Here is a 25,468-nt window from a genome sequence, read left to right as displayed (position 1 = left end):
TCTTCGCATCCGCTCTCTTAAAGTGGGGGAGAGGGTTCAGGCAAGAGTTCACCTGGGAAATAAAGACATATGGCAGTTTGGTACAGTCAAGAGAAAATTAGGTCAATACCATTATTGGATGAATTGGATTCTGGACGAAGTTTAAAACGACACATAAATCAATTGATTTAGACTCTTGTATCCAAGAAGAAAGTTACATTTACAACACACAACAAACAAAATAGTTCTGGGTTTCCAAGACGGATACCTATTATAGACTGTCAAGCACCACCACAAGAGATCCACCCAGAGTCTGAATCAAATTCAAACAATCCAACAGAACTAGACGGTACTCTAAGGGAAGAAAATGTAGACAGACCTCAAGCCACAGAACAAAAAGAAAACAAATTAACTCGTCCTTCCAGACAGTGCAAGGTTCCGTCCTATCTTAAGGACTTTGCTCTCCAGTGATTAAGTGGGGGAGAATGTTATGAACATATGAAGCAGTTGTTACTATAGCAACCAAAATGTTAATTATCAAAATGCTGTTTACTTTTCTATTCTGATTCTTTTAATATAACACAGTTACTTCATTTCAGTATTTTGTCTTTTTATATTCTAATATTTCCACTCGAGTCATCTCAGTATGGGCATTCTCTTCCTTAACCTTAACCTAAGATAAACCTGTCCCAGCTGATAGCTAAATGCATGATAGGCCTAGTGTGTATATATAATATACTAGCAGAGTACCCGTCCTTCGTACGGGGTTGGCGTATCAGTATAAAATGCTTATTGCAGTTATACTTGGCTTTGCGTTTGCAATGGGAGAGGACACAGTTTATGATAATTTGGTTATTTTAATTTACGGTATTCTATAATATAGCACATTTACCATAGCCATAATGTTCTACCACTACACCTAAACCATAAAAAAAACGTAAAAGTCTCATTGTATATCACAGCTTTTTGTTGCTAGTTGGTTCAAATTAGCAGTTGTCATAAATGCAAAAAAGATTAATAGTGCTGCTGTATTGGTAAACCTTATAACTTTTTAATACTATGTAATATCATAGAACCAACTTGTGTAGTTGAAACAGCTGACAAAAATGTAATTCCTTTTAAATATGAAGACTCATAAGGTTAACATGAGTAACTCCAGAGCCAATGGGGCGAGGCCTGAAAGGATTTTTGAGATAAGAATATGTCTATATGTTAATGGGGAATGTGAGCTATCATCATGCCAAATTTCAGCCTAATCCGTCCAGTAATTAATGCGTGATTGAACTTCAAACAAACAAACAAACAAACAAACAAATAAACAAACAAACAAACACACAAACTTTCACATTTATAATATTAGTAAGATAATGTGTGTGTATATATAAAGTTGTGTACATAGTTATAAATAGACTAGTGATATGTGGCAACCCTACATAGTTGACAACAGCCATGATAGTAGCCATTTTGTAATTTGTAAACTCTTTCTCTACACTTGACAAAGTCCCTCAGGGGACAAGATATTGGGTGCACAGTGTATCTTCTAGATGTTCTATGGCCTACCTACACTTTCAAGGTATGCTAGCTGCTATCCTCCTTTTTCTAAAGTAGTGTTTTGCCGAACATGGCCAAAATTCCATCTTTTAGTTTCCACAGTTGCGAAGATGTGCGATTAAATATCGCTATCCCGTCATGGGAGGCAATGATGTCACTGTGACAGTACTAGATGTTCTCTATTTTGCTGTGATCGCAGAGGACGTTCTCGATTTGGCCATAACTATGGAAGGTGTTCCTGATTTTGCCATGACTGTGGATGATATTCAACATTTTGCAGGGACAGCGGAAGGTGTCCTCAATTTTACCACGACCGCGATTATCCGTAACCGTGGCACATTGTTAAGATATATTAATAAATATTTTTCAGAACTTTAGTAATCTTTTCAGCAACTGTCTCATCTAAACATAACTAATCATTCACGAAATTGATGCGATCTTTAAAAGTTTTTAGTAAATTTCCCTGACTTTCTGCCTTTTTTAAAAACTTTCCCTGACCCTATACCTGTTTCCCTGACTTTCCAGGTTCTTTGGAACCCTGAACAAAGTGGCATAATAAAAGATTTTCCCAGTGAAACTTCAAAATTAAATTCACACATAATTTTCAGTTTTCCTTGAATTGATGGTCTGTGGCCACTTACTTGAGCCATGTAGTGTAGAGGGCCCTCAGCTGAGAGCACGAGTGGGAGCACAGTTCCAACAGAGCACTCCACAGCAGTAGATAGCAGCGAGTGTACGTGTAGCTGTCTGTCCATGGCTCAACAATACATAAGTCACCAAAACTGTCAGAATATCACACAAATATCTTACAGATTGATCAGTACAATAACCAGTTAAGTTTTAAAGCTATCAACTTTAAGAAAAGTTAAAATATTGAATGGCTAGTGTTTGAAGGGTCAACATTTCTGGACACAAATCATTGTAGGAATGTAAAACGTAATAAGGCAGTAAGGTAGTATTTAACTACTGTATGATGATCCATTTTTGACATGAAAGAAAAATTAAATTTTAGCATCAGTCCCTATTATATTAGTTTCGACACAGTTGATTGTCAAAGCCAATCAATCAATCAAAATTCCTTTATTTCAAAATAAGAGCACATAGTTACATGAAATAGAGTAATCAAAATTGAGATTTAGTTAATAGAGGAGAGAAACAATACATGAGGTAAAATAACAACAACATGATAATCAGAGCCTTCAAAAGAGTTAAGAACACAACTTCTTGATGGAGAAGAAAGATGAAAATATGAAAGATCATTTTGATCATTGATAAGATTACTTGTCAATGATTACAATCATATATGATATAAGATTACTCTATCATTGATGAGACACAATTTAAAGGTTTTCTTTATTAGTCGCAGTTACAATTATATTGGTCCTAGCAGAGTACCCGTACTTTGGCATATACATATAAAATGCTTATTGCTGTTTTACTTGTGCTTTGCGTTTGCAGTAAGAGAGGACATGTTTTAAGAAAATTTGGTTTACTATAATTTACTGTATACTATAGTATAGCACATCTACAATAGGAATAATGTTCTACCGCTGCACCAAAACAATAGAAAACAATTAAGTTCTCACAGCTAATTGTTGCTGCTTGGTACAAATTAGCTGTCATAAATGCAAAAAGAATTATAGTGCTGCACCCTGTTGGTAAACCGTATAACTTGTTAATGCTATTGAATATCATAGAACCAGCTTGTGTAGTTGAAACAGCTGACAAAATTCTTTAATTCCTTTTAACACTGATACCGAAACCCTACCCAGGCTGACGCTAATCGAAACCCCCGGTCTGTGAGACCCCATTTGAAAATAATGAACCCCGCTTAGAAACACACAAACCGAAACCCTAGGTCTGTGAGACCCTGCTTTAAAATACACTAACGCTGGGCTTCTGAGACATTAATGTTATTGACAGACAACCTGTCAAGGTCACGGCACCCACGCAAAATTAACAAACAAAATGACTTTGGTCATTTTTCATCCCCCTATTAACAGGTAGGGGAGGAAAAGGGGGGAAGGTATTCGGGGAATGGAATCCGTAAACAGTGTTGCCAACATGCGTTTGTGGAAATTCCCATGGGCCTGTCAGACCGGGGTTTCGGTATAAGTGTTTTCAATATGAATACTCATACGGTTAACATGGGGCCGGGGTGACTCTAGAGCCCAAAAGTACATTAGAGATAAGAGTACTGTGGTCTAGTGTCAAGATACCAATGGACTTTGTCACCCGCTGTTGTTTACCTGAGGCCAGACAAGATGACATCTATGATGGACTGAGTGTAGACCAGGGTCTGATCTACGTGTTGACAGCTCAGAGCAATGTTATCACTCTCACAATGCTTCATATCAAGCTCGACCATGGCTGGTATCAACCTAAACGTTATTTTACAATGAGATATATCTATTGATTTGTTCTATTAATTACCAATAAACTTAACAAAATATCCCATGATTAAATACTGATAAAATACACAATTCAGGCATGTATTTAACCAGATGAAATCGGTTTAGTTTAATATTTTTGTCTTCAATCATTTGACAAGGGATTGATACAATTATCATATTAGGAAAGAGGGAGTCCTTTGTCTAAAATTAACAGATTTAACATTTATTTAGATTGAGACCTGAGCTAGCCAAAGTATGCTATTTTTATGCTCAAATGATTGGTGTCGATTCTTAACAAGAAAGATTAATAAAGGGTGGTTCACGGGAATCAGACACTTTTGAATCGCGCATTTATTGGCGACTAGTGGAGGAGGAAACACGGGTCCATTCAGCTTCCCATCCAAAGCCATTTAGTCACCATCATGGCATGTTGGCATGCGATGCTTTTGTAAAAAGTGGTGAGTCAACTGTGAAACTCAACGGGGCGGGTCAAGATTGGAAGCTTAACGATGTTTCAGACGTCACTTTCGCATTGGTCGTCATGGTGACTTCCGAGTTAGAATACAATTTTAAGGTGGGCTTCATATTTAGAACTAAGGATCAAGGATCATTTTATGAAAACAAAAGCACCTGGAAGACAGTTTAGTGTGCTGTTGGAAAATGTGGGAATTATGGGCAATCTTCTTTTGAAGAAAAAGAACTCCTGTTACTGTTAACTATTCTGCACGATACGTGAACATTAGAAGAGACTTATTCATTCCAGAACTTAAAGGGTAAAAAATTTACATCAAGAAAAATAATGGTTTCAACAAGATGGGGCTACTGCTTACACGGCCAATGCTACTGTAATTTTGAGTGTTATTTCCTGGACATGTGATCTCATAGTTTGGTGATGTTGTGTGGCCACCGCGTTCACCGGACTTGTCAATGAGTGACTTTCTTTGTGGAGTCAAATCAGATAATTCTTTATTCATCATACACAAAAAATATGTGCTGAATAGAGTTAAATAACATAGAGGCTATCACACACCACACACACATCTATACAAATATAAAAAATGCTTATATACATTTAGTTTTCGGATAACTAAATTAAAATAAATTTAAAACTAAAAAGTATTCTTTTAAACATGGTAAAAATTTAAACCGTTCCCCTAATTTTGTTATGGAATTTAAATTAAAATCAGGCCTACCATAACTGATTTAATTTTTGTTTAAAAAAAGACTTCTAAGAAATAAAAATGGAAATTGGATTAGAAATATTTTAGCATTCTTTGAAATTTATTTAAATTTTCTTCCCTCTTTATCAAAGCCGGTTAGTGCTTTAAAAAGTTTTATCCTGAATAGCTAGTTTTCTTTTTAAAAAAATACTAGTTTATGCCGGGGTAAGTTAATTTTGAATCTAGATAGAATTACAAATCCTAACAGTATATAATCTGTATATTTATGAAACATCGATCCGTCTATACAAAACAAATTCAATTGTCATCCACTTTAAGCATGAGAATAGAATCCAAATTGGTCTTTGTTGTTGCACCATAAATAGATAATCCATGAGATATATGTCTATGCCGTAATGAAAAATATATTAGTGATGGTCGGATCCGGATATCGGACTACCGGATCCCCTGGATCTGAGCTAGAACCGACGCCCGATCGGATCCACAAAAATCGTATCTTGGGCTGGATCCGGTTTTAATGGATCCGATTTTTTTCACAAAACGTATAGAGATGTGCGAGTATTCGAGTTCGAGTAGAGTACAACCTTGAAACTCGAGCTTATCCTTGAACTAGCCAGTTTCGAGTCAGTTTGGTTTAAAATTGTAAAAAATCAATATTTGTGAAAATGTAACTTGTGTTTACATAAAATGAAGGATAATTTGTATTACTCTAGATTATACAGTAATACAAATATTTCTACAGTGTAGAAATAAGCAAGAGGTAGTTGTCCTAATCTATTTTTATAACTGTCACAACAGAATAGGTCAACTCAAAGCAGTCGCCGGTGACTGACTGGCAATTGTATACTGACTTGACATAGAATGGAATGACATGATCGGTAGTGATTTTGTTTTAAAGTACTGTTTCACAATAGAAAATTCCACTACTGAACTCTAGGTTAGGTAAGCAATAAAAAAATTATGTTTAAATACCCCCGCCGCAGCAAACCTGCAGACTAAGCGAATTTCCATTTGACTGATTGGATTTACACTGAAATGTCTACTTAAAAATATAACATTAATTCCCTATTTAAATAAAATTAGTTTAACAAGTACTTAAGTTTGCTGCATCAGGGAGGGTAAAACTGTTTTTTTTGTAAATGTTAATAGTTAGTAATAAATAAAAACATTTTCCAAATTTGATCAAAATATGTTCATAAACAAGCAAACTACAACAGTTTACTTATTCTCCATAAGAATAACATGGGAATTTTAAATTTACAATTTTTTTCAATTTTCTCCGTAACCATTAGGCGCATAATAACGCTTCAATATACTAAATTATTTGTTTTTTAAGCTCTACAAAGTGGTTTGGAAAGAAATTGCTAAATTTTATGTTTTTTTGGGTCAAAAATGGGAAAAACCTATTTTTACCCCATAAAACCCCCCGTAAACCCCCGTTCCCATGGTCCGATCAAGCTGGATCGCAAACTCGTTCGAATAAACGTAGGTTTACACATTTGTACCAAATTTCATCAAAATCGGATCATTTTTGCTCGAGTTATCGTGCTAACGGACACACATATATATATATACTAGCAGAGTACCCGTCCTTCGTACGGGGTTAGAATATAAGTATAAAATACTTATTGCAGTTATACTCCAGCTTTGCGTTTGCAATAAGGGAGGACACAGTTTGATAAAATTTGCTTTTTTAAATTTACAGTATTCTATAGCATTACACATCTACCATAGCCATAATTTTCTACCACTTCACCTAAACAATAGAGAAAAATAAATTATCAACAATTCGCAAAATATCACAAATTATTCATGAAATGAAAAACATAAACATAACTGTAAACAATCCTACTTTGACAGTTCTCATTGCGAATCACAGTTTTTTGTTGCTGCTTAGTTCAAATTAGCTGTTTTCATAAATGCAAAAAAATATAGTGCTGCACCCTGTTGGTAAATCTGTTGGTAAATGGTTTAATGCTTTTCCATATCATAGAACCAACTTTTTTAGGTGAAACAGCTGACTAAATTCTTTAATTCCCTTTAAATATGAATACTCATAAGGTTAACATGGGGAATTACAGAGCCACTGGGGCGGATCCCGAAAGGATTTTTGAGATAAGAATATGCCTATATGTTAATCGGGAATGTAAGCTGTCATCATGCCAAATTTCAGCCCAATCCGTCCAGTGGTTTATGTGTGATTGAACTTCAAACAAACAAACAAACAAACAAACACACAAACTTTCACATTTATAATATTAGTAAGATATAAACATATAAATATATAAATATATATATATATATATATATATATATATATGAATTTGAAGTGTTTTAGGCCTCTAGGGACCTCAAAACAAAAAAAAAAATCGGTCCCGCGTCCAGGTCTTACCATGAGTACTATGGTAATAGCTTATTCCCTATATGGGAAATTCGCTAAAAGGTCAGAATAGAAACTCTAGAAAGGTAAAACAATGGAAGGGAGGGAGGGGTTGTGCAATGACCTCGAAATGAGCAGGCATGGCAACAGTAAGTGGAGTAGGGGGTTGGGGGGGGGGGGAAAGGGAGGGTGAGTCATTTGAGCTATATTTACACTAGACTTTTGCCACTTCCCAAATGGATTACAGTAGCAGGTTTTTTCCTTGCCTGGTTTGACTTTTGTCTTTTTGTGTAGGAGATTTGAATAATCAAAAATATAATTTGAATTGACCACAATTATTCAGCATTGATAATACCATTTGCAAGACCAGGAGAAATATTATTCGAATTAGAGTTAATGCCATGATTTGCATTTTTGATTTTTATGTCAAAATACAACTTTGTGCAATCATGATGTTTTGGGCCATTGACCTTTTTAATATAACGCATCTGTTATTAGTCGATAATTATAAATTGATGTTCCCGTGGTTGAAAATAATTATTCCGTAAGCTTGTAAAACATTAGATAACTCATAAATAAGTATAAAATCATGCATAAAGATAATGTGACAGAATGTTTGTTTACAATTAACAGACAAGATTGGAAACTTTAATTTTCTTTAATTTTAAAAATTTATTTTTCCTTTACCCACTGTCAAACCATTAGAAATTGTGTATGCCCACTGTTACAAAAACCACATCAACTATCTCTATACCTACTTTAAATTGTAATTGGAACCTTAATAACGAATAGATGCAAGTATTAAGTAATTTTAGCCTAGTATTATGCAATATTACTTATCAATAGGGATTAATGTAATTAATTTTTAGATAAATAAATACATGTTCACTTACTTATTTTTCGCAGAAGTGTTATGTGTGTGTGGTTATGTTTGTTCATTTATGAACTCTAATGTTGTTGTTTTAAAATTATTTTCCATGCATTCTATTGATATGTTACTGCACGAATATTAATTATTAATTAATTTATAATCAAACTTCAGCTTGCAACAAGGTTGTTTTACAAGTGATATGCTCTAGGCCTAAAGAGTTACTTAAACTTACATATCCTCTGATCTTTTTGGTTTAAACTCGACTCGAACTTGAGAATCATAGTTTTTTTGCCAATTACTCGACTTGACCTGAAAAACCTGTGCTCGCACATCTCTAAAAACCCCCTTTATAAAGTTTTAAGTATTGTATTCATTCATATATATATATATATAAGTAGATATATTCATGTCACTTCTGGGCCAAAAAAGGAGCCACTCAAAAATTAAATGAATTTTCCTATTTTTTTATACAATATGCTATATTTTTTACCCTTTTAGGTCAATTTCTAACATATTCATATTTTTCTAGAAAAAGTATATAATTTTGATGAAATTTTCATGAATATGTCTATATTTTACATAAAATTGACTACAAACTGAAATGTTTTTAAAAACAAGTAAAATTTTAAAATTTAATGAGTAGTTTTTATACAAATTTAACTAAAACAGTTTCTTTATCTTTGAATGTTTTAATTTCAGTAATAATTAAGTTTAAATCTTTTTTATTTAATTCTTTAATTGTTTTTTCATCAAATATATTAATAAATCTATGAGGTAAATGAACTTTACATTTTTCTAATTCAACAATAATTGTTGGTCCATATTTATCTTTAACTTTTTCAAATTTTTCTATTTTATATTTTGTATTCAATTCTAAACTTTTTATTGGTTTATATTCTTTGAATTTACATTCTCCAATATTATTAATCTCTTCTAATAGATCCATTTATTACAAAAAATAATTATAGAAATTTTAAACAGTTAATAATTGAAATATATGAAAAGAATTTTAAATATCACACAACAGTTTGTTAGAACTGTTGTGTGATATTTAAAATTCTATTTTTTTAAATAATATCTGATGTATCACTTATGTTATCAGAAAAACCATTATGTTAATTTATTATGCATGGATCATTTAAAGTTGATAGATGTTTTAAGAATTTTAAAAAAATATCATCAAATTCTGGTTTTATATAAAAATTCAATTCTAAAAGTTTAAAAATCATTAGTAATAGTTTTTTAAATGATATATTTCTTTTTGTAAAACTGAAATATGCATTAAAAATTACTGTAATATTTCTTTTATCTTCAAAATTTAATTCAAAATCAATATTGAATATTTTTTTTTTAAGAATTGATAGTAAAATATCCAGTTTGTATAATTTCTTTGTTTTAAGAATAATTTTATATTTTTAGGTGTTATTTCAAAACTATTGTCTAAAATACATAATGTATAGATTTCATTGATTAATTGTTGTGTGCGATATGGTTGAAAATGATTAAATTCTCTTAAAATATTTATAAGATGTTTGTTCTTATTCTTTCGTTTATTAATCTTTTTTTCAGAAATAGTTTTTTTACATATATTACATCCTATATAATTTTTAATAATTGTAAAGTTATTAAAATTACGACATCTATAACATATATCCATTTATATATAAAATGTTTATATCTAAATGGAAGAACTTATTCAGTGTCATAAATGTAAGAAGAAAACTAAAAATATTAATCCAGAAATTGTTGAAATGAAGAATGGTTTGTTTAGAATTGCTACTAAATGTTCAATTTGTAAAACAAATAAAAGTAAAATAATTAAAAAGGAAATTAAACCAATAATAAAAAAAAAATTAAATAAAAAAGATCAAATAATTGAAGCTAAAGAAATTCATGCTCTAATAAGAAAAAAATTTCGAAAAAGAAAAATAGTTACATTAGGTATTGATGATTTATGGGCAGCTGATTTAATCATTATGAAAAATTATGAAAAAGAAAATGATGGTTATAAATACATGTTGAATGTTATTGATACATTTTCTAAATATGTTTGGTCAAAACCATTGAAGAAAAAAGATGGAAAACATGTATCTATAGCATTTGAACAAATAATTAAAGATTCAATAAAAATTGGCCATAAACCACCAAACTTATTACATACAGACAAAGGATTAGAATTTGTAAATAAAGAATTTAATGGAATTTTAAAGAAATATAATATTAAAATGTATCATACAGAAAATGAAGAAAAATCAAGTATTATTGAAAGATATAATAGGACTCAAAATGAAAAAATGAAAGTTTTATTTGAAATTAATAAAAATTTTAGATGGATTGATATTCTTAAAGAAATAGTTAAAGAATATAATAATTCATATCATTCAACAATTAAAATGAAACCAATTGAGGTAAATAAAGAAAATGAAAATGATTTATTAAATACAGTTTTTAAATATATCCCACCAAAAATAATTACAAAATCTAAATTTAAAATAAATGATAGAGTTAGAATAGGAAACAAAAAATCAACTTTTTCAAATAAATATAAAAACAATTGGTCAAGAGATATATTTGTTGTTTCCAGAATTAATAATACAAATCCTGTTACATATAGTATTAAAGACTTGAATGATGAAGATATACTTGGTAGTTTTTATGATTACGAATTGAAGAAAACTAATTTGTAAAATTTTATACTATATAAATGGAGAAGGAATGTTCAAAGTGTAAACAATTAAAAAATATTAATAATTTTTATAAAAATAAAAAATATAAAGATGGATTGCTTTCATATTGTAAAGAATGTGATTTAATTTATAGAAAAAAGTTATATGATAATATTATAGTAGAAGAAAAAAGTGAAAAAGTATGTTTGAATTGTAAGGAAACAAAAGATATGGAAAATTTTCATAAACATTATTATAGTAAAGATAAAAAATTTGCAATTTGTATTGAATGTGTTAGAAAAATGATGAGAGTCACAACCCATTGTGAATGTGGTAGAGATTTAAAATGGCTTAGTTATCTTCAAAAACATTTACAAACTAAAATTCATAATAAAAACATAAATAAATTAGAAAATTCATAAAAATAATATTAATTTTTGAAAGTATTATTTAAAAAAATTACTGGTTTTAAAAAAGTTTAAGTTTTATTTAAAATACTTTTATAATTTTTAAATTAACACATAAATATTTATCTTAATATTTATATTTTACAACAATAATTTTTTCAAATAAAATTATTCTTAATAAATCGTGCACATTTTTCTTCTAATAAATGGAGCGTACAAATAAAAATATATTATGCCCTTATTGTAATAAGAATATATTATCTAAAAATTATAATAGACATTATAATTCAAAGAAACATTTTGAAAATAAAACTAAATATGAAACTGAAGTTAATAACTTAAAACTTTGGTGTAAACAAAATAAAATAGTTGATTATCAAAACGAAAATTTAGATCAATTAAAAGAATTAAGGAAGTCATATGATCCAACAAATTATTCACTATTTAACAGTGAAAAATTAAAAGAAATTGCTAACAAATTATCTGTTAGAAATGTTGACAATTTAAATAGAGATGAACTAATTAAAAGATTAAATAATATCAAACAAAATCCTAATAATCTAAAATATAGATCATTACAATTTATTCAAAATCTATCAATTAAAAATGGTATTAAAATAAAAGATAAAACTAGAAAAGAATTGATTGGATTATTAACTGATCATTTAAAAAATAAACCAATTCTAAAGGAAAATGTAATAAATATTCAGGAAGTGTCATCATTAAAAGGTTATTTTCAAGAGTATTATTTAACAAATTCAAATGATGATTTAGATATATCTGAATATTTAGAATCACAAAGAAATGAAATTAAAAAATTGATTGAAAAACAAGAATTTAAAAATAAAAGAGGTCAGTTATCATTATCTTGTGAATATGAAAGACAATTAGTAAATGGTGATAGTCAAAAAACCCAAATGTATTATCCTTTAAGAAGTTCAGATATATTAAACACTGATGAATTTATTGATGATCAATTTAACAAATTAATATTAAGAGAAAATTTAAATCAACCATCAAAAGGATCTGGTTGGTCATTAAAAAGATGTTTAGATTTAAATTTAAAACTAAGTAAACATAATTCATTAAATGGTGGTTCATATGTTGAATTACCAATTGAAATAAAAAATAAAAAGTGCTGTATAAATTTCAAAAATAAAGATGAATATTGTTTTATTTATGCAATTAGATGTGCTATTGATAAATATGAAGATAAAAAGTTTGATCATCCACATAGAGTAAAACAATATAAAAATTACTTGAATGATGAAATTTTTAAAGAATTTGATTATCCAATGAGTTTAAAAGATATAAAATTATTTGAAAAAAGATCATATGATTCTAAATATAATTATCCATCCATGTCAATTAATGTATACAGATTTGATGAAGATAAAAAGATTGTTCCATTACAAATATCTGAAAATTACAATGCGAGATTAGATATTGATCTATTGTATATAAAAAATGATAATAATTCACATTATGTTTTGATAACAGATTTAAGTAAATTTGTTTCTACTCAATTAACAAAAAGTAACAGACATAAGAAATTCATTTGTAGAAGATGTTTAACACATTTTTACAAAAACAAAGATTTAAGTGAACATTTAATAATTTGTAAATCTCTTGAACCTTGTCGACCAATTTTGCCATTTCCTGGTGAAACTGTTAAATTTGAAAATTATTGTAAAAAACTTGAACATCCTTTTGTAATTTATATGGATTTTGAAAGCATTCTGAAAAAGATTAATACTTGTGAAAATAATCCAAACAACTCATATACAAATAAAATTCAGAAACATATACCTTATGGATTCACAATTTATTTAGTTTCTAGAGTGACTAATAAAATATATAAACCAATTTGTTATAGAGCAAAAACAGATGAAGAAATGAAAAATGTACCAAATAAATTATTTGAATACTTAGATGAGATTTCAAAGTATATAGCTAAAAAATATAATTCGAAAAACAAAAAGCCTATGAGTTTAACTAAAAATGAAGAAATTGAATATCATAAAGCAAGTGTTTGTCATATTTGTGAAACTAGTGGTTTTGATAATGACACAAGACGAAAGGTAAGAGATCACTGTCATTTAACAGGAAAATTTAGAGGTGCAGCACATTCAAGTTGTAATTTAAATCTAAAATTTCCACAAAATATACCTGTGTTTTGTCATAATAGTTCAAACTATGATACACATTTTTTTTATCAAAGAATTAGCTAAAAAATATGGTAAAATTGATTTAATAGCAAATACTGATGAAAAATATATAAATTATTCAGTAAATTCAGGATATGGTTATGAATTTGAAGATGATAAACCTAGAAAATTTGTAAAATTCTCATTTGTAGATACGTTTAGATTTATGGCCTCATCAATTGATAAGTTAGCTAAAAATCTGAAAGAATTTAAACACTTGACTAAATTTATAAAAAACATTGATATAATTGAAAAAGATGATGAAACATTTGAAATATTATCTTCTAAAGGTATATTTCCTTATGAGTTTATAGATGATATTGAAAAATTAAATTATGATAAAATATTAGATAAAGCACAGTTTTATAGTTCTTTAACTAACTGATGAAAATATTAGTGATGATGATTATAAATACTATCTAAAAGTTTGGAATAAATTAAAAGTTAAAACATTAGGAAATTATTCTGATTTATACAATATTCAAGATGTGATGCTATTAGCTGATATATTTGAAAATTTTAGATCAGTTTGTTTAAAGAACTATCAATTAGATCCTGCACATTATTTAACATCACCATCATTAGCATGGGACTCTATGTTAAAATTAACAAAAATAGAATTAGAATTGATTAGTGATTATAATATGTATCTAATGATTGAAAAAGGAATTAGAGGTGGAATTTCTCAATGTGTCACTAGATATTGTAAAGCTAATAATAAATATACAAAAAATTATGATAAGACAAAACCAGACAATTATATGTTATATGTAGATGCTAATAATTTATATGGATGGGCCTTAAGTCAAAAACTACCATATAAAGATATTAAATGGATGAATCCAAATGTATATACAACTGATGAATGGAAAGAAACTATATTAGAATTAGATGAAAATGCTGATTATGGTTATATTTTAGATGTTGATTTAGAATATCCAAAGGAATTACATGATAATCACAAGGATTTACCATTAGCTCCTGAACATTATAATAATAAGCTTTGTACTACATTATTTAATAAAAAAGACTATGTGGTTCATTCAAGAAACTTAAAATATTACTTAAAAAAAGGATTAAAATTAAAAAGAGTCAATAGAGTGATTGCATTTGATCAAGACAATTATATGAAAAAATATATTCAATTGAATACAAAATTAAGAGCTCAATCAAAGTCAGATTTTGAAAAAGACTTCTTCAAATTAATGAATAATTCCGTATTTGGTAAGACAATGGAAAATGTTAGAAATAGATGTGATATAAAATTAGGTAATGAAGAATATTCATTAAAACTAGCTAAAAAACCAAACTTTAAAACATTTAAGATATTTGATACCGATTGTATTGCTTCTCACATGATTAAAGAAAAAGTAAAATTTAATAAACCAATTTATATAGGATTTTCAGTTTTAGAATTATCAAAGCTATTGATGTATGAATTTTATTATGAAAAATTGAAGAAATTTGATCCAAATATAAAACTATTATATATGGACACTGATAGTTACTTTGTGGAATTAAAGAAAGATCCTTATAAAATTATTAAAGAAAATATAAATGATTTTGATACAAGTGATTATAAGAAAGATCATGAATGTTTTAATGAAAAGAATAAAAAAGTAATTGGAAAATTTAAAGATGAATTAAATGGTGAAATTTTAGAAGAATATTGTGGATTAAGATCAAAGCTATACAGTTATGAGTTTGATAAGAAAAATCCAGTTAAATGTAAAGGAATCAAGAAAAGTGTTGTAAATAAGTCAATTAATATGAATGATTTTAAGAAATGTTTGTTTGATGATGTGGAACAATATAGAGAGATGACATGTATTAGAAGTTTTAAACATGAATTATACACAGTGAGAATTAACAAATTAGCTTTAAGTAATAAAGATAATAAAAGATTTGTATGTGAAAATAGAGTAGATACATTACCTTGGGGACATAAAAATATTACTAAATGAGCGATCAACCACATGCATTAATTATACCAAAAGAAGTTTTAAATATAAATGATAACCAAATAATATATTTATATCCAAATATGACTTATGGTAAAATATTTTTATTTAGATATAAAAATTATAATATATATCAGAATAAAGAAGATAAAAATTTAAAACCATATAGAACTAAAATTAAAGAATTTATTAAAAAATATTTTTAATAAATGGAAATAATAATTATACCAAAAGAATTAATAAATAGTAAAAATGATCAAAAATTATATTTATATAAAACAAAAATATCAAATAAACATTTAGTTTATCTTTTTAAGTACAACCAATATTATGTTTATCACTTAACATTTAATTTTTGTATTATGCCATTTTTACATATAGTTTTAAAATATGTTAAAGATAGTTTTAAAGAAAATGATCAAAATATAATTAATATGTAATATTTATAGTTGAATTATTACAATTTATAGGTATATTACTTTTTTCCAATTTATTAAATTCTTTCTCTTTTATTAAGTTGTTTTATATCATTTTTAATAGAACTATATAATTTACATTTATCATTTTTATAATTTATTTCTTCAAACTCTATATTATTTAGTTTTAAAACTTTTATAAACTTATATTTTTAATTATTTAAACAAGTCACAATATTAGTGACTTGATTATTTCTTAATAAATTCTATAAAATCTATTAGTTTATTTGATAATTAAACCTTAAATAAACCTTTACAAACTTGTTTTTTTAATCAATTAATCTACTCTAAGATTTTTATGGTATAAAAAAAACTTTAATAATTCTAATAAATTTCATGTTTTTTAATAGTTTATTTAATAATTAAACCTTTATAAACTCATTTTTAATCATTTATTAACGCGTCGCGATTTTTGCGACGCGTCAAATATTTAATAAATTCCATAAATTTAATAATTTATTTGATAATTAAACCTTAAATAAACCTTTACAAACTTGTTTTTTTAATCAATTAATCTACTTCAAGATTTTTATGATATAAAAAACTTTAATAATTTTGATAAATTTCATATTTTTTAATAGTTTATTTAATAATTAAACCTTTATAAACTCATTTTTAATCATTTATTAACGCGTCGCGATTTTTGCGACGCGTCAAATATTTAATAAATTCCATAAATTTAATAATTTATTTGATAATTAAACCTTAAATAAACCTTTACAAACTTGTTTTTTTAATCAATTAATCTACTTCAAGATTTTTATGATATAAAAAACTTTAATAATTTTGATAAATTTCATATTTTTTAATAGTTTATTTAATAATTAAACCTTTATAAACTCATTTTTAATCATTTATTAACGCGTCGCGATTTTTGCGACGCGTCAAATATTTAATAAATTCCATAAATTTAATAATTTATTTGATAATTAAACCTTAAATAAACCTTTACAAACTTTTTTTTTAATCAATTAAACTGGTTGCAATTTTAGTGACTTACATCTTAATAAATTCCATAAATTCAATAGTTTATTTGATAATTAAACCTTTATAAACTTATATTTTTAATCATTTAAATCTAATTTTATATAGAAGATTCTTTTTTTAATTTTAAATACACAATCGAACTTACATTTTCATTATTCAATAAATTTCCTTCATTATCTTGAATAGTAATTTTAATATTTTGAATTTTATTTATATTTTTTAAAGGAACATAATTAATTTCATTTGGCTTTTCACTAATCTTTAAACCATATTCAATATTTGGAAAGAAAGAATATAAAATTTCAGATTCTCTATGTAAATGTAAATGATCTTTATGATTTTCAATGCTAGGTTCAACTAAATTACAATGGATTTCAATAACATCAAAAGGTCTTAATTTTGGTAATTTTATTCCTTTTATTAATACATTTGGTTCAATCATTTCATCTTTTAACCCTAATAGATCAATTATGAAAGCTGTGACTATAATTTTAACAGGTGATTTTATTACAATAAAAGGACCATTGTTTTCTAATAAAAATTCATTTTCATTAAATTTATCATATTTATTTTTAAATTCTGTTAAACTTTTTTTAAATAATTTTTTTATGTCTTCTAAGGTGTAATATCCTTTCTTTATATTAAAATATTGATCAATTGTTTTGTTTTGATCAATAATACTAAAACCATATATATTTTTATAATCATTTGGTACATTTAATATAAAATTATCTGAATAAAATCCACAAAGACCAATACTATAATTTCCATCTAAATGAATTGGATGTTCTAATCTTAGTTCAATCTTTGAAGAATTGCCTATAATTTTAAATAATTTCATCTTATTTAAATGGAAAAATTTTTAAAGGAAAAAAATAAGATAAAATTTGATACATATGATGAAAAAATCAAGAATAATCAACCAATTAGATTGTTAATAATAGGATCAAGTGGTTCTGGTAAAACAACATTACTATTAAATTTCATCTATAAAAGATTGATACCATACACAAATTTATATATTTTTAGTAAATCATTAGAGCAGCCTGCATATATAAAACTACAACATAGATTTAAAAATATTGAAATGAACATTAACAAAAAAGTTGCAAATTTTTTTGGTTCATGTAAAGATATAATTTCATTAAATGATTGTAAACCAAATTCATTAATTGTTTTTGATGATTGTATTTTAGAAAATCAAGATAAAATAAAAGAGTATTTTGTAATGGGTAGACATAAAAACATATCATGTATTTATCTTTCACAATGTTATTCAAAAGTTGACATTAAATTAATAAGGAATAATTTAAATATGTTATGTATTTTTAAGCAAAATAATCATTATGTAAAACAAATTTTTGATCATTTTGTAGGTTCTTATATGTCATTTAATGAATTTAAGGATATTTGTAATGATTGTTGGAAAGAAAATTATGGATTTTTAACTATGAATTTGATATTAAAAACAAATGAAGGAAAATATATGAATAAGTTTTCTAATATAAAATTTTCTTCTAAATAAATGTGGTGTATGCTTGATTTAATTGTTGATAAAGTATTTGTTATAATAATATTTGCCTTATCTTTAGTGTTTATTTTTCTTATTAAATTTACAGAAAATAAAAAATGATGTGTTTGTGTTTAATTTTAGATTTACTTATTATTTTTGTTTTATTTATATTAATCATTAGTGTAGTGTTGATTGTGCTTAATCGACATAGTTTATGTTTATGTTAACATGGTTTATGTTTATGTTAACATCATTTACGTTTATGTTAACATATTTTTTCTTTTAATAAATGGATAACATAACTGTTGACAAAGCTAAAAAGTTAGATGAAATTGAAAAAAAATTAATAAAAGAATTTAAAAATCAGATTAAAATTGATGAAAATTATGAACAAATTAAACAAAAAGCATATGAACCAATAACATCTGCAATTGGTAAAGTAGAAAATAAAATTGGTGATGTTTTAAATGAAAATAAAAATTTAATGGATTTAGTACCTATTGTTAATCAATTTGCAAACATATCAATACCACAATCTGAAGAAGAATTTATGTTACCTTCAAGTACTCCATTTAGACCAATAAGAGAACAAATTATTGAAGAAGAATCAACATTTATAGATCCAAATATTGTTTCACCTCAAATATTAAATAAAATCATTGGTCCAATTGCACAAAAATATTTACCTAGAGCAAAAGATGATAAATTTGGTTTGTATTGGGATAAACATAAAAAATCATTTATGATTGGTGATAAAATAACAGTAATTGATAATGATGATTTATTTGTTAATGGTAAAACATATACTGGCACTCAAGGTTTATGGAGATTATTGACATATAAAGACAAACCAGATGATAATTTATATAGTCAAGATGATTTAAATAATTACTCAAAAATTTTATGGGAAACAGATTCAATTTATAAAAATAATGATCCAAGTACTAGAAAACCAAAATCAAGTAAAGGTAATAAATATATGAATTTGATTAAATTTATTTGGGATTCTAAAGGAAATATTGAAGGATCTGGTATAAGAAAATATTCAGAAAATAAAATTGAATACAGATATATTGATGATTTAAACAAATTAGAAAGTATAATCAATTATATATATGCTCAAGAAAAAGCTGGAAATAATAACTTTATCAATGAAAAAAGGGCTATTAAAGATTTTATTTCAAACAAATTAGATGAATTAATTGAAAAACCTGATGGTATAAAATATTTAAAAAGAATATTACCAACTATAACATCACCAATTATAGGTTCAGGATTATTAAATGATTTTATAAATAATTTACCATTTGAATTGCATGTACCTGGTTTTCAATATCTAGGACCTGGAACTAAGCTACAAAAAAGATTAAAAAGAGGTGATCCTGGAATAAATGATTTAGATAAAGCTGCTAAAGAACATGATATATTTTATAGAGATCATAAAGATACAGAATCTAGAAATGATATTGCTGATAAAATATTACAAGATAAAGCATGGGATATAGCAACATCTAGTGATCATGATATAGGTGAAAGATTAGTTGCTTTACCAACATCAGGTGCTATGTGGTTAAAAAGAAAATTTGGAATGGGATTAGAAATAGGATTAAAATTTTAACCTATATAAATGGAGAAAGTTAAGGTAAATTTAACTGATTATCAAAAATCTAAAATTAAATCTGCTTTTAAGAAAAATAAAAATTTGACTATACAATTTGAAATAGATCAATTTAAAAATGGTAATGATGTATTATTATTAACTAAAAGACAATTGAATAAATTAGAAAAACATAAAAAATTAAATACTGGATTAAGACTTGAATTTTCTTATAATCAACTTAAACAAATAAAAGATGGTGGTTTATTAAATGAAATATTAAATGTTGCTGATTATATTCCTGGCATAAATAGTTTAACACCAAAAGTTAGAAGAGGAGCTAAAGTAGTAAAAGACAATGTTATTCCAAAATTTAGAGAATTTATAAATTGGTTAGATCAAGAATTAGCTAATGTAAAAGGATCTGGATTAGATGAAAAAACATTAAAATATGTTAAGAAAAAAATTTCAACCCATTGACTTTAGCTGATTTAGAAAAATTATGTCAAAATATTAAGAATTTTAGAGGTGTTTTTATGAGAGATATGCTTCCAAAAACTGTTAATAAATTTGAATGTGGTGTAGTCAATTTAGATTCTTTTTCTGGTAATGGAACTCATTGGATATGTTATTATAAAAAAGATAAAATTAAATATTACTTTGATTCTTATGGAAAAATTGTTAATAAACCTTTTAAGGAAATTGTTAAATATTTAGGAAAAGACAATATATTTTTTAATGATTCACAAATTCAAAATTATAATGATCCACCTATATGTGGTCATTTGTGTGTTTTTGTATTAAATGAGTTGAATAAAAATATAAGATTTGATAACATAATCAATAAATTAATTCTTAATAAATATGGATTCATTAAATATATTTGATCTATTTGGTAGACAGAAAAAAGATTTAATTGAAGTAAAAAATGATTATATTAATTCAAAATTAAATTCCATTTTTAATGATATTAATAAGGATTTAAAAAACCATATTAAGAAAACTAATAATTTGGTTAATGCTATTAGTCTATCCAAAAATTATTTAAGTATTAATTCTAGAAGGATTGTTAATGTAAAACCAAGCATTAACGACTATGATGTTGTCATAAAATCTGAGTTAAATGAAGTTTTAAATTCTATTATTAAGGTTGGTAATGATCATTCAAAAACTAAACAGGATTTAAATGAATTGGTTAATTCATTATTTAATCTAAAAATGTATGTTGAAGATTTAGAAAAACAACTTGAAGATAAACTTGCTGAAAAAATAAGATTAGTAACTGCTGGATTAGCACAAATATTAGAAGATAAACTTAATACAGAAAACCAAGAAGATCAATAATTTTTACTATATAAATGGAGTTTATTTACTGTCTTAAATGTAAACAAAAAACCAATTCTAAAGACATTCAAACAATAAAATTAAGAAATAAAAATATGGTTAAAGCAAAATGTTGTATATGTAATTCAAAGAAAAGTAGTTTTACAAAAATTTCCTCCTAATAAATGGCTCTATATAATTCATTTGATTATTTCATTATCAGAAACCAATTTCTATTAACCAATGAAGATTGGGATATTATTTCAGAAAAATATGAATTGAATGATGAGATGATTAGATTGTTTCAAAATAAATTGAATTGGGAAAAAATTGCTAAATATCAAATTTTGAATGAAAAGATTATTACTGAATACATAAATTATCAGTTAAAAGATCATATTGATTTGATTTGTAAATACCAAACATTATCTCAAAACTTTATTGAAGAATACAAATATATGTTGGATTGGGAATTACTTATTGAAAACCAAAACTTATCTGCTAAATTTATTGTTGATAATGTTAAAGAAATTCAATATTTTAAAGATAAAAATGATTATGATACTGTTGATTAAACATTTTTCAGTTGATTAAATAGATTTCAGTTGATTAAAATTCAAAATTAATAAAATTTTACTTGTTTTAAAAAACCTTTTTCTTTCCATATTTTTTCATAAATTTTTCCTTAATAAATGGCTAATACTTATGAAATTGAAAGAGCTGAATATAAACATTTTTATCCTTTATCTAAACTACATTTGAATGAACCAAACAAAAAAACTGAATTTAATATTGATTTTGGTGATGGATTTTGTTCATCTAAGTTTCAATTTTATATTTCAGGATCATTAAAAAAATCTGATGATAAAGACTATAGTGCTACAGATAATGTAAAGTTGATTAATAATTTTATACCATTCTTATTTTCAAAAATTGAAATTAGAAAACATAATAAATTAATTGAGGAAATTGAATATCCTGGACAATTGAGTACAATAAAAGGTACTGTTACTTATTCAAAAACAGAAGCAGTATCCAACATTTGTAATGGATTTCAATCAGATTTCAAAAAAACATTTGAAGCTGTGGGTAATCTATCACATTTTGGATTAGGTTTCTTTGAAAATGTTAATGTTCCAATATACAAAGGAGGATTCAATATATGTTTTGTTAGATCTGAAGATAATGATGCTATTTTTAGATGGAAAACTAAAAAAGTTGATGGAACTTTTGATGATACTACATTACCAGGTGCTGGAAAAGTAATTATTGATGACTTTTTCATTAGAGTTCCAATAATTGAATATAAAACTACAAGTAAAATTCAATATATTAATGAAATAACTAAAAAAGAAAAAATACTATTTCACTTTAATCATTGGCAATGTATTGAACAAAAGACAATAACTGGAAAAACAGTTAGTTTTGATATAACAAATATTTATCGAAACATCTATAATCCAAAATTTATAATAATTAGTTTTCAAAAAGGTAGAACTAATGATCAATTATATGACACTTCAAAATTTGATAGTATGTATATTAAAAATATTAGAGTAAAATTAAATGGTCACTATTATCCTGATGAATTAATGAATCTAGATATAAATAATGGAAAATTTAGAATTGTATATCAAATGTATCAAGATTATAAAAAGGTTTATTATAACAATAGTGAAATGTATTATGATCCAACAGAATTCATTGAAAATAGACCATTGTATGTGATTGATACAACAAAAACTCTTGTTAATATTTCTGGTTCAAAGAATGATATTATTATAAATATGGATTTTGATTATGATATAACTGTTGCTAGTAAAACTAATTGCTATGTGGTTGTTGTGTCTGAAAGATTATTAGAGTATAATGTGATTAAAAATGATATAACTGAAATCAAATAAAATTATTATAAAACCACCATTTATTTACTACTTTTTGACATATTTTTAAAAATATTATTATATTTTATGAATAATAAGACTACTATTGTTAATTTAAAATTTGTTTCATAAAAAAATATTAATAAATAAAAATTTTTGATTTTCAAGGTCACAAGAAATAAATATTTTAAATTTTATTATTTAATAAATTTGTACTTACCTTATAGATATATCATACCAAATTTCATGAATATATCTTTAAAAACAAAGAAGTTATTAAGGTTTTTAGTTTAAGGGTAGTTCACCCTAAATTGGAAAATTTTAGTAAAAACATTGATTTTAAACATAATTTTTCATAATTTTTAAGTTTTAGAATTATTCAATAATTTTTTACATTTTTATAAATAAAATACAAAATAAGGGATGAAACTACCCTTAACATAAGTCAAAAACATTCTTTAATATTCAATGAGTGTATGTTTCAAATTTGGTTAAGATTGGTTTAAAAACACTCAAGTTATAACATACAATATATTTCAAATAATTTCATTCGATATTAACAATCGAATAATAAGTTGAAACATTCGATATTAACATTTGAATTACTGAATAGGAATTCAAAATAACTCACACAAACATAAACAAATAATATTTACTGAACAATTCAGATTTATCAAAGCGTGCATGCAATGCACGCTTTCGTTGAACATCATTTGGTTTGGCAAAAAAAAACTGTCAAATAAAACAGCGCAGTCACTTAAATTTTTCTACACAAAATATTTACTGTACAATTCAGATTTATCAAAGCGTGCTTTAGAAGCACACTGTCCTTGAATGTCATATGGTTTGGCAAAAAACTATCAAACAAAGCAGCAATCACTTGACCTTGAAAATTCTGATTGTTTTATAAACAAGTTATGATTGCAAACAATAAAAATAGTCTATAAATAGTTCAATAAATCACTTTTACTTATTAAAATATTAGTTAAAAACACTTGAACAATCCAAATATGGTGATGAACACTTCAAACACATTTCACTTCACAACACGATAGTTTCACAATTTTCATAGTTAATCTTCTTTATACTTAATCTTCAATTAATAAATAATAAGCTTTTACCATCAATAAACTCTTATTTTAAGTATTTCTTCATAAAACAGAATGAGAATAAATGTAGAAAATCAACCACACCCAAATTAGCTGATGTAATGACTTGGCACTTTTTTTGTTAAATCAGCTAGTTTCATTCAGTAACTATTTAGCATAAGATTTTAAGCATTGATTATACATTTTAAGCATTAATTATAAAATACTTTTCAATTAGTTTAGATAAATCAAAATAATTATTTTAATCCACACTGCAATTTACTAACATTCAACTGGTTATTATTTTATTCAATCACTTATTTTCATCAAAAGATCAATCAAACAAATTAGGCCATAGACTAATATTCCTTCAATAAGATTATATTTACAACACAATTTGTTTTTGTTGATTTTTACATTATCTTTAATCATACAGAAATGTATAATATATGAAATAGCACTAATTTTTAACAAGCTTTTCATTGGTGACATTTATTTTTAATTTAAATCAATACTTATCTTCTTATCTTAAGATTATCATTTTTGATAACATTTCATGTTTAAGTTTAAAATTATTTAAAATGAAATATGGACTTGTAATACATCAAATATCATTAGAATTTTCTGAGAAATTCAATACTTTTAATAAATTTTGAATAACTCAAATAGGAAAAATATTATTTACAAAAACAATAATTTAAATAAAATATTTAGAATATTTGAATAACAAATTTTAAAATTTTACTTGTTTTTAAAAACATTTTGTTTTGTAGTAAATTTTATGGAAAATATAGACATATTCATGAAAATTTCATCAAAATTGTATACTTTTTCTAAAAAAATATGAAAATGTTAGAAATTGACCTAAAAGGGTAAAAAATATAGCATATTGTATAGAAAAATAGGAAAATTCATTTAATTTTTGAGTGGCTCCTTTTTTGGCCCAGAAGTGACATGAATATATCTACTTATATATATATATATGAAGTATATTTGAACAATTCA

At 25.6% G+C, this 25,468-nt stretch overlaps 1 protein-coding gene across 1 annotated transcript in view; it reads right to left on the bottom strand.

Annotated features, from left to right (window-relative positions):
• The window catches only part of LOC128994481 (E3 ubiquitin-protein ligase listerin), a 243,802-nt gene that overhangs the window by 50,872 nt on the left and 167,462 nt on the right, over window positions 1-25,468 (bottom strand). Inside the window, exons 23-24 of the mRNA XM_054419068.1 lie at window positions 3,780-3,911; window positions 2,172-2,312 (exon numbers count right to left, since the gene is read on the bottom strand). Of these exons, the coding sequence (XP_054275043.1) occupies window positions 2,172-2,312; window positions 3,780-3,911 (273 nt within the window). The remainder of the gene's footprint in view (window positions 1-2,171; window positions 2,313-3,779; window positions 3,912-25,468) is intronic.

The sequence above is a fragment of the Macrosteles quadrilineatus genome, unplaced genomic scaffold (genome assembly GCF_028750875.1).
Source record: "Macrosteles quadrilineatus isolate MER2022 unplaced genomic scaffold, UCM_ALF_1.0 Scaffold_1__1_contigs__length_201487025, whole genome shotgun sequence".
Taxonomy (NCBI): Eukaryota; Metazoa; Arthropoda; class Insecta; order Hemiptera; family Cicadellidae; genus Macrosteles; species Macrosteles quadrilineatus.
Note: the sequence above shows the minus strand (reverse complement) of the source record. Positions and strands in the feature narration are given on the sequence as shown.